The sequence below is a fragment of the Thermobia domestica genome, chromosome 3 (genome assembly GCF_964235325.1).
Source record: "Thermobia domestica chromosome 3, izTheDome1.hap1.1, whole genome shotgun sequence".
Classification (NCBI taxonomy): Eukaryota; Metazoa; Arthropoda; class Insecta; order Zygentoma; family Lepismatidae; genus Thermobia; species Thermobia domestica.
In genome coordinates this window covers 216,689,280-216,701,355 of record NC_137456.1, presented here as the reverse complement: position 1 = coordinate 216,701,355, position 12,076 = coordinate 216,689,280, and the positions used below count along the sequence as shown (strand labels likewise).

Sequence of the window (12,076 nt, the reverse complement as noted above, 5' to 3'; positions counted from 1 at the left end):
TAGGACACGGGTTTACTTACTTTTAATGATAAGTTGTTTACATAAAAATGTCATTTTCCTAACTTGACAGAATCGTAAGGTGCTAAGATTTTCGCATAGATTTTGACCCCATAGAACACTCATTTTAATCAAAGTAACCTGATTAAAAACCTAGTTCCAGGTACCTTATAACTGCATCCAAAAATTCATTCCAAACGGTTACCTTTTTCCCGTGTTATTAATGATTCCCAAACTTTTTTGTTTTCAATGTATTCTGTTTTGGTAATAAATACATATCTTAAGCCAATTTTGAAACTAGGCATACACTAAGAAGTACGATTAAAGAAAGTAATTATAATCATCAAGATTATTATTTCAACCCAAGCTTTAAAGTATATTTTTTGAAGTGGCCTTTTTTGGATTTCATTGTGGGTTACCCCCCTCCAAAAAAAAAAAAAAAAAAAAACCTGGGGGATTTTGGAATGGGGAAAATTCCAACCACCTTGTTAGAGAGCGCAATCACAAGCAGCTGACAGTGAGTTAAGAGCCCAAGCCAGAATATAGTTAGTGAGGGCAATCACCAGCAATTGACAGTGAGCTTGATCCTGAGTCACAGTACGATTAGTGAGCGCAATCATTAGCATTTGATACTGAGCTACACCATGAGCCATAGTATGATTAGTAAGTGCCATCACCAGCAGCTGACACTCAGTTAGAGCGTTAGCCACAGTATGATTACAGAGTTCAATTACCGGTGCCAGTAGTTGACACTGATCTAGAGCCTGAGTCACAGGATGATCAGAGCACAATCATTAAAAGTTAATACTGAGCTAGAGCATGAGCCATAATATGCTTCGTGAACCCAATCACAAGAACTGACCGTGAACTAAAGCCTGAGCTACATGATTTATGAGCGCTATCACCAGTAAGTGCAAGTTCCATTCAGGAGCCTTTGGTCGGCGGGAGCTCAATAACTTTAAAAAACGAGTATGAACTTGAACGGCCGTAAGCCTCATTGAGATTAGTGAGCCTAAACCTGCGGCAGCTTCTATTTCAAAATAACCATATTTTCCGTTTAATTAGAAAAAATGAGACGCTCAACCAATATTTGGAAAATTTACAGATACATCAGAAGAAACAGTAAGTCAATAAAATATAAGTAAGTGTTTCTAACGTTATTCTCATGGAGGCGACATAATAAAGGATGCATAACAGGATTTTAGGTATTGTATTAATGATGAAAGAAACAACCGATTACATATCACACCAACACCGCTTTAGACGCGTATCAATTAAAAAACACGAATGCTATCCGAGTCAGGGCAGAAGCGCAGCAATGCGGCTCGAGCAGCAGCGGCGGGGTGCATTCAAAATTATTAATTAACTAAAATTCCACTTGCATTGAAAGGTTTCTTCTAACAACATATTCTAAAATAATATGTTGTGGGTGGGAGGCTCTGCCCTTCACTGTTATTTTATAATGTAGATTATTGGACGAAATCCTTTTATGGAAATGGTATTTTGGTTAGTTAATACAGAGCGACCCAAAAGTAGGTATACACCCCTGTATTGATCAACTATAACATTCTAGTTTATGGGTTTATTTGCTTCGGCTGTTCCGAGCTTAAGGTGCAAGAAAAAAGGCATTAAGAACAAATAATAAAGAAACTAAGTCTACCTGATGGCTAACAAAAAGAAATGATATAAAATGCAATGAGATTATCATACCTATTTTTGGGCCACCCTGTAGTTTGTAATAGTTTACTATGTCTTAATTTACTTAATTTGGCCTCTGGCTGGTGGACCTTTATTCTAGAACCTTGCCACTAGGTTAAGTTAGTTTACTTGTTTTCTTAATATTCATTTCAATTATTTATCTTCATGGTTTGTACAACACAGCCTTGGGCAAATGTGGAACACTTTCACTTTCTCGTGGACGTTTTAAGTTAAAACAAGATTCGGCAATTGTTTAGCTTTGGGGAGTCAGGTTTTTATTTATTTATTTTTATTTTTTTGCGATATTCTATTAATTCGTTTAGGTTAGGTTAATAACATTGAATTCAAACAGTACTGCCTTGCGAGCCTTGGCGAGTTAATGTGTGATAGAGCCCCGCGGGGTGCGCTGTTTTCTGTTTTCGTTAGTAATGGCACCACATTACTAAACAATTACCCAATATTCTATAAATAATAGCACCTTTTCTACCTACAAGTTTGTGTCCACTAAAACAAATACCTTTCATTGCAATCATTGCATACGTAAGTGTAATTACTAAGTACTAACATAACATAAGTTAGCCTAGCCTAAACCATCAAAAACAGAAAATGTACGAAGAAAGTACAAATTTTAAGCTAAGAATTCTGCCCCCCCCCCCCAAATCCAAATAACCTAACCTACCTAAACCATCAAAAAATAGAGGATATATACCAAGAAAGCACGAAATTTAAGCAAAATATTCTGGCTCCCCAGTTCCAAAAATATGCCCAAAATACTCTTCGAACCCTTACATTTTGATAAAACCTTTCTACATATTACAAACGTTTAAACTGCCGACCAAGGTTTCACTGATGACAGAAAAATAATTCCTTTACTACGTGGCTTCATACTATCCAATATTACGACTTCCTTTTAAGTCCTCATTCTGTAATAACCTCGAATACTTTTCCTGTTAGTTCGATACATAAGTTTCGTTCAGATATGTTTCCTGTGTTTCCTTCCTGCCATCAGTGGAATTAAATACCTTACTTTTACAGAACATTACCTTTTAGGCACTTCCAAAATCTTCACAAATTTGTTTGGTACTCCCTGGTATGCAAATTTTCCGTATCTATAGCCTTGGACTACGCATACTGGAAGTAACTTCTCAATAGTATTGTTGTTTACTAATAACCCCAGAAAAAATACATGAGTTGCGAGTGTAAAAAATAAAATATCTAAGATCGAGATATTCATAATTCAGGTGTCACATAAAACGAGAAGAGCAGGAGGATTTTCTGTTTCAGTTGAATACTGATGTTGTTAACACAATCTACTCGCAAGAATAATCCTTTCTCTACTCTTTAATTACTCATTTATTTTAAGTTTATGAGTTTATTTTTATACAACTGCCCCAAGCAAACGCCGCGTTACACTATTCGTTAGTCATCTGTTCGCAAGAAAGATCAAGGTGTTTTACTTTCTTCTTCTCGGAAGTGTCTCTTGCGCCCAAGATCATTCTATTCTTCGCAAAATTCTGGTTAAATCAACGCAACGCCAAAATTGAAACAAATATTGTAACTGATATACCGACTATTACAATTCAAAACACATATATTACGTTGCGTTCGCACAAACTCGTACAGAGTAAAACCCCGGAACTTCCCAGAAAAGCCTTCAGATATCTTTCTGATCACAACGCAGCACAAACATTAAAAAAAAAAAAAAAAAAAAAAAGAAGTTCAATTTTATTCTGATTTGATGTCGTATTTCGAGCTTATGTTAATCTTCCAGGGCTCTATTTGTTTAAACTACTAATCTTGTAATATTGGAGTAAAATTTCTCAAAATCAAATACTTTACGATTGTATATGTCATTAAACTATGACAAAATAGAGAAATTAGCATTAGTAGTTAGGACTGACTTCTTGTACTTCTACTTCATGATATTTTATGACTCCTAGAAAAACACATTACAAGACTAGTAGTTCTGATAAATAGACTCCAGCTGGCTAGTGTCCCTTTAAACTACTCTTGCAGATCCGCTAGTGTCTTCTAATCACGTGTTTTCCTTTGTGTTGTTTCATAATATACTGTAGCAGTACTGTCGATTTGTGTCTCCAGTTTCACCAATTTATGCCATTTGGGAGTGATACAGCATGCGATATGGGGATCTTATATCTTTTACCAGTGATTTTTCAGTCCCCTTAAGTTAACATGTAAATTTTACTTCATGAATATGTAACGAAGTAAGGTATTCAACAACTTAAAATTATCTACACGAAAACAGAAAATAAATAGAATTTGGACGATTATTTCATCTTCACTCTTAACGATGTAGATCAAGAAAAATGAACTTCTTTCGTAACATTGTAATTTACTATATATTACATAGTGATTGTAGGTGTCTGCTTCAATTTTGCCTTCGCGAACAGGTATGCGATAGGTATTTCCTCTCCTTCTCAAGTCCTTTTCCAATGGGTGTGGTAGATAGTGTTGTAAATAGAAAAAAAAAACGTTCGTATTTTTTCAGAAATGTACGTTTTTTTTAGAAAAAAAACATTGCCTCTCGTTTTTTTTCTAAATTTCGTTTTTTTTCAAATAGTCATTTGTAATGTATCTTACGTCATTTAAGTCTGAAGTTTTTTTATGTAGGTATAATTACCATAAAATGCAACATAAATTAAACACTAGATACTGATACGCTACAAATATTTTACAATTTATATGAGTAGTGTACCTACTAATAATCCGGGTTTCTGTACTGTTTCACCAATATCAACGAAGAAATAAAAGTATAAATGAACATTTGTTTTTTTCGTGAAAGGAGGCCTTTAATAAGTACGAAAATAATATCACGAACAGTATAAAATGCAAATAACTTGTCTAAAGGTAAAAACTAATACTAATTTGCCTACTAATATTTTTCTGAATATCATATATAAATAATTTGTCGACTAGATATATAATATGCATTGCCGGCTCTACAATATGTGCAACACGTGCATTTGCACTGGGTTGCAATATCTGTCATAAGTATTTTATTTAAAATAAATATTTCTTGTTGGAGACAGACTTCATGATCATGGTAGCTAAATTTACTAAGCTGACCTTCTATTTGAATACTACATTCATAAATTTTGTTTAGGTCGCATTAGTTTAAGTCACATGATCAGTGCTAAAGCAAATGGTAAAACAAATCCCAGAATAAATTTCTTGATTGTTGTCAAATACAGGAACTCAATTCTCGAATGCCTGTCCCCTTCGGTTAGTTATCAAAGTTCTGATATGAAAGCTTCTCTTGTCTTTGTCGCAAATAAGATCGTTATCATTGAAGGTGGAAACACTATTTAAAAAAAATAATAATAATAACAGATGTAGAAGGAAAATCAAGAAATAAAGGTAAAAGAGCTAGTTGCACTATGATTGCAAACTGATATGTTGAGACTGAAACTCGATATTGAATTCTATAAAAAGAATGTATTTGCTTTATTTTTCACTAACATAATAGATTAATATTTAAAGAAGAAAAGACACAACAATATTGTATTTGTAGTAAGTATTTAAGCCTTTCCGAGTGCGAGTGTAGTTTCCCTCCCTTTCGTTGTTCATGCTGGAGTACCATACTTAAAATCGTGACTTTTAAGATTTGTTCTTTCTGGAGAAAGATTTAGGCGGCAAATTACGTCATTGCGCGGGCGACAAATTGCCTAGAGCCGGCCCGATGATATGTACACTCATGTCCACAATGATTGTCGCATATCTATAACGGTCTTTTTGTAAGAATATAATTTGATAATGATTTTGCAGGGTACTTTTAATACTGATGATGTGTGCATAATCGGAAAATGTATATTTGTGGTAAATTTCAAAGGAAAAGCATTATAAATACGAAAATGAGAAAGAGTAAAAAAAAAAAAAAAAAACTGTTGCTAAATGGACAAGAAAGTTTTACTTTTGTTTTATTGTTCTTATTTACTGCTCTTTTGACATGAAATTTGCCACATACATGTCTTTGCCGATTATACACATACTAACATTATAAGAAATACCAGGCGGATTCGTTATCAAATTATATTCCTACAACAACATATTTATAGACATGCGACAATAATCTTGGACATAAGTGTACATACAAGACATGAATATAGGATGACATAATTTGAAGTAATGCAGGGTGTTTCAAAATGAATATTAGGATTTTGAAACTTTGTAGTATCTATTACAATTAACTTACAATTATAAGTATTATCAAATAAAAGAGCAACTCAAACAGTTTTGTACACACGCATGCCATGCATTGTTTCCTCTGTCTGCCGTTAGAAAGAGCAAGTAGCAAAGATGGAGACTAGAGACCTGAAAGTTTTGTGTGTTTTAACTTTGCAAAGACTGAATCTGTAGTTACAGTGCAACCGTCTGTATGAATTGAATGTTTTGTGCCATATGGCGGAAAGTTTATGGGCCTTTCTCACTTATTGACTCAATGTGTGCCATGTGTCGAATGAAGCTCACATCGAACGCTTGAAGCAAAAACTGTTTGAGGTGTTCTTTTATTTGATGTATTGTTTATAATTGTGCGTAAAATGTAATAAGTACTACGAAGACTTAATTCCCCGATATTCATTTTGAAACACCCTGCATTTCTCAGCATCAGTATTGGAACTAAGATGTAAAAAGGAGAGATTGTTTACAACAACGATATTATTATTAGTCAAGATTATAATTACTACAACACAAGTTAGTAGTCAAAAATGTAATTAAATGTACACTCGTAACCCTTTCGGACCCAGGTGGCCAAAGCGGCACATACGGGTGTGTCAATTTTTTAATCAGCTCCTGTATGGTCACTAATTAAGATATCGGTATATATATTTTTTGCCAAATATGGTTGGTCTATAGTTTATCATTTTAGTTTCTTTTTCTTCTGTGTGTGGAATTTCCCTCAAATTTCACCCCAGTCAAAAATTCGAGAATTTTCGAATTTTCTTTATTACTTTGCCCCTGTAGCTTCATTCGTTTTAGAGAGACCTCCTTAAGACTTGTCAGGTAGATACGTCGGATGGATACCTAATTGTTGACATCAATTGGACGGGCTTGCGCGCAGTGTTGCCAACTACGGAAATTAAAATCTTCTTAAATTGGGGCAAAAAATTCGAAATTTTTGTTATAAACCGTACCTATACGTCCGAATGCAAGTCAACTTACGCCAGTCGAACATTTGTTCTTACTGAACAAACTCGGGTACATATCGTTACAGTGGGGTAATTAGGGGACGCACGAAAAATTCGGATTTAGGTTCTAACTCTTGATTTTCCCCTACTTTTCTCTTTATCGAAATATATTTTTGGTAATTAAAAGCATTGTTTCTTAAATATCACCATGATATTTGTAGGATATATTAGTAATGTACCAGTGTTGCCAGCTACGGAAAAGTTTAATTCAAGATGTTAGGGGAAAATTACGTGTTTTGTCTGTTATATTCCTCTTGTTGGCTACATAGGAACAAAAGTACCAGTATCTGAAAGTCTTGTCTTTATCCTTCACAACGCACTATAGAAAGTTTCAATAGGATAGTTAGGGGAAGTACAGCTAAGGTTTACAGTAGACCTTGTTCTCTAAGTGGAAAGATAACTGTGATTTTTTTAGGTAGACTGAATATTTTTAATGACCTGCTTACTTTATTAGATATCGTCACAATACTTGTAGGGTATGTTATAGGGATACCAAAGCTTCTTTTAAGATAGTTTGTGTGTGTCTGCTAGCACTGTTGCCAGCTACAGAAAATTTTAATTTTCGATTTTAGAGGGAAATTTTGGAAAAAATCCCATTTTGTCTCTATTATTTTCCCTCTTGTTGGCTACATTCCAGCAAACGTACCACTGTCTGAAAGTCTCGTCCTTAGCCTACACAACACACCATAAAAAGTTTCGGTAGAATAATTAGGGGAAGTACAGTTAAGGCTTATAATAAACTATGTTCTGTAAATGTTAAGAAAATTGTGAATTTCTGAGGTAGAATGAGATTTTTTTTTAAAAAAAATCATGCTTACTTTGTTAGATATCGCCATGATACTTGTAGGAAGTATTCTTGGGGTACGAAGGTTTACTTTCAAATAGTTTACGTCTGTTTTATGGCAGTGTTTCCAGCCAAAACAATTAATTCCCGATTTTAAGTAAAAAATTCGGCAAATTTCCCTTTCCCCTCTATTATTTCCCTCTTGCTTTCTACGTTGCAACAAATGTACCACTACCTGAAAGCCTTCTCTTTAGCCTACAGAACGCATCATAAAAAGTTTCAATAGGATAATTAGAGAAGCTGTAGCCCCGGCATATCTGTTGGTTTTTGCTTCTGAGGCGTAAAAAGTGTCAAAATTTCATGTGTATGGAAACAGAGAATTTTTTCTTTCTCTCTTTGAATGGAAGCCAGCGACTTTAAGTTTTCACTGTACCTTGTCAACGCACCAAAGAATTTTTTTAGGTGACTTAGACCCATATTGCAACAGTGGTGCTAGATACAAAAAATCTTGAAATTCGGTTAGGGATTTTTTGTAAATTTTCACCCCTACATTTCCCTCAGTGTTTTCCCACCCGCTCGCAACACTGCAATGTAACGTACACCAAAAAATAGCCACATTCCTTTTCTAAAAAACAAGGTCTTAACTATATCAATAGGGTAAATGGTTTTTGAGCAATAAGTCACTAACTGACAAAGTAGGAAAACGCCAAAAATGATCTGGGTCCGAAAGGAATAATCACACGATTTTGCTCGTATAGGTACAAGGAAACAAACGATTTGTAAGTTACGAGGGCTTCGACTCAAGTTCTATTGATTATTTCAATAATCTTCAACATAAATCAATAAATAATAGCTGCCAGAAAAAAAACAGACATTTGAAAAAAAACATGAAAAAGAACGATGTTTTTTATTGAAAAAAAACTTCACAGAAAAAAAACCGTTTTTTTATAGAACATCGCGGGGTATCACCCTAATCCCATTTATTTCCTTCCGTTCTGCAGAGCGAATAGAAGATTTTCTGTAAACGGCACAAAGGAAGAGCACGATAATGACGAAGGCACAACTATGATAGTGCTCGGATCGTTTGTTAAATCTCCACAGCACAGCACACGCCGGTTATCACTGGAATGCCACGTCAGTCACTTTCGGAATCTTTTCAGTGATAATATTGCACTGATGCTGTGTACCTGAGCTTTAAGTAGATAGACCTATTCCTTACTTCTGCAGTGAAATTAAGATCACAAATCCTAATGCAACCTGCCTTCCTATAAGTAAGAGGATCACATAATCTGCAAGGCGATGGGTGTAAAGGCACTTACGATTGTGATGCTATAATATTACTATGAAAGGTGTCGGTGTGTAAAATACTCAGCGCTATAGTAATTCTCTTCGGGACTTCGGCGCAGTAAGGTTTTAAGAGGCCTCCCAATCACCAAGTAGGCGACAGTGAAGGGAGATATTGGTGCCCCAATCATAGTTATTTTGAATAATAACAGTTGAAACTCGATCTCCTTGTCAGAAGCCAAAACAATGGACTCCTTTAATTGATTTATATATGTGGTATTCCGATTTCCTCTGTGGGGCCTTCTCTACTCGTGGCCCTTAGTCCTCTCCTTCTGAGAACCACGAATGGGTAACACCATTTTAAAAAATCAGCCTCTAGATCTTTTGATTTCAACAATGACGTATTACACATAAAATGCAATCCCAATTCGCCGCTGTTTATTCTAGATAACTGTTGTAAATAAACACAAACGCAATGTTAACTTCAAACGCAGCTGTGTGGTGAGTCACACTGAGAAAAAGTGTTTTGCTTGAAATCTTATGAATAGAGAGAGACAAAATATGAAGAAAAATAAGAAAATATGAAAATAAATGCTTTTAATGATCTAATTTTTAAAGATGAAGTATATATATATATATATATATATATATATATATATATATATATATATATATATATATATATATATATATATATATATATATATAAGTTACCTTACCGTTATATGTTATGTACTTATTGATCTTTCTAAAACATATTAAGCGTAGGTTACGCAATTCATTTCAATAATAAAAAAAAAGATTTGGAAAAGTAAAATAATTTCCAAAGGCCAAATAAATGAAAACCACAATACTTGACTAATCAGAAACTACAATTCTAAAAGTGTGTGGTCCTTGTCTGTAACCATACATTGTTGTCATCGCTCTGCTAATGATTAGATTACGTGGCGAAAGAAATCTGGAATCTATGACGTGACAAATGCGTGTTATACCGTTCGATTATTTGGGAAACCCTTCCCTCGCAAGCAGGGGCGTATGTACGATTTCGCGGGGGGGGGTCTGCCTGAAAATGTGAAAATTCTGCAAGATATTTCATATACTTTACTATAGTAAGATTTCTGGGGGGCTTAAGCCCGGAAGCCACCCTAAATACGCCACTGCTTCCAAAAATTGCTCAAAATGCCTGAAGAGATGGTAATGAGAGAGACATCAGGAGAATACGATGAATGAGAAAGGGAATCATACAGAAATTCATGGAGAATCTGCAACGTCCTTCGAGCGACGTTTGCGCGTGTATTGTCATGCAATATTACACCATTTCTTTCGACAATGTTTTAGATGGTTGGAGACAATGTTGCTGTGCATTTCGTGGTGTTCAATAGTGTAACGATCCGCAGTAATATTTTCGCCTTGGCGGAGAAAGGCATGATGAATCAACCCGAACATAAATCACCCTATAATCAACACCATCTGGGGCTTTTGGAAACTGTTTTGAACTTCGATCAACCACTGCCCTGTCAGTTTACGATAGCTCTGGCAGATGCATTTTTCAACATAAGTAACAATCCGATGTAGGGAACTTTCTTGGTAGTTCCTTACACGCAGTGGTGCTATTCTAATTTTCTAACAACCGGTTCTCTCTCCCTCTCTCTCTCTCTTGATACTCTTGATATATATATACGAATCGTATCCCAGAAGTAAGGGCCGTCGACGTATAGTGAAATGGGTTAGGCCGGAGCACAATTTCACGCATGCAGCGCCAACGACGGACTATTGACGAAGCCACTGCAGTGGTTGTCTTGAGCCAGTAGGAGTTTGGCAGCAGTGATAGAGATCGCAATGGCCGCGAGAATTGTTTCTCAACGCTAGTCGTGAAGTGCGCGATGAGATACGACTTTTGCTTGCAAAATGAACTACTGCTGCTGATATCCATCGGTAATTGTGCGTAGTGTATGAACCTATAGTAATGAGTGCAGGAAATATTCGCAAATGGTGTCGCGAGTTTCAAAATAGTCGCACGAATGTGCACGATGAATATCGGAGTGGCAGGTCTAGTGTTCAGACGGATGACCTCGTGGGAAGCAAAAACTGCGAAATGATCGGCAATTGACAATCAGTGCTCTGGCTCATTACTTTCCTTACGTTGCACGAACCACCATCTACAGGATTGTCACAGAAACGCTTGGATATCACAAGTTGAGTGCAATGTGGGTGCCGAAAATGCTAACAGGCCAGCACAAAGAGCAACGAATGTGCAGTTCCCCAGTTTTTGGATCGGTATCGAAAACAGTGAGATGATTTGTTTTCCCACATTGTGACGGGCGTCGAGACGTGGATCTCGTACACCAACGGCGAATCCAAACAATAGTCCATGCAGTGGCACCATTCAGGTTCCCCAAACCAAAAAAGTTTAAGCAATCGCAGCACTCGAGTCGCAAACTGATGGCTACCGTCTTTTGCGACGACAAGGACGTCCTATTGGTTGATTTCTTGGAAAGTGGGACAACAGTTACAGCTGACGTGTACTGCGAAATGCTCACCAAACTGCGACGTGCGATTTAAAATCGACGCCGCTGGAAACTGTCATCCGGAATCATTCTCGTTCACGACGACGCGCGTCCTCATACCGCTGCCATCGTCAAGAAAAAGATTCGAGATTTTCGTTAGGACCTGTTTGACCGCCCTCCATATAGTCCCGATCTTGCCCCAACGATTGCTTCCTCTTCTTGCATTTGAAACGGTGACTCGGTGGACAACGGTTTGAAAACGACGTGGATCTCAAGACTGCCGTTTTCAACTGGTCCTAATCCCAGGCGGCAAACTTCTATTCAGAGGTTTTACGGCAGATGGTGCAGCATTACGAAAAGTGTTTGGAACCGCATGGTGATTATGTGGGAAAGTGAAGTAGTTCCGTAGGCACATAGACCAATATTTCGTACACATTGCTTCGACGACACATACCTCCGGAACTGATGAAGATATCGGAATCATACAAAAACAAATAGGTAGCACACGTAATAGGCATTATATATGTATCACATCCACAGGTCCCAGTGTTCTGGACGAAATTCCGGAATTCTTATTCAAATTTCTGTCTTCCCATTAA

At 36.3% G+C, this 12,076-nt stretch overlaps 1 protein-coding gene across 1 annotated transcript in view; it reads right to left on the bottom strand.

Moving 5' to 3' along the window:
- The window catches only part of LOC145680961 (polyprenal reductase), a 39,882-nt gene extending 36,764 nt beyond the window's left edge, over positions 1 to 3,118 (bottom strand). The window contains exon 1 of the mRNA XM_081752176.1: positions 2,739 to 3,118. Within this exon, the coding sequence (XP_081608302.1) occupies positions 2,739 to 2,929 (191 nt within the window). The 5' untranslated portion in view covers positions 2,930 to 3,118. The remainder of the gene's footprint in view (positions 1 to 2,738) is intronic.
- Between the last annotated feature and the right edge of the window lie 8,958 nt (positions 3,119 to 12,076).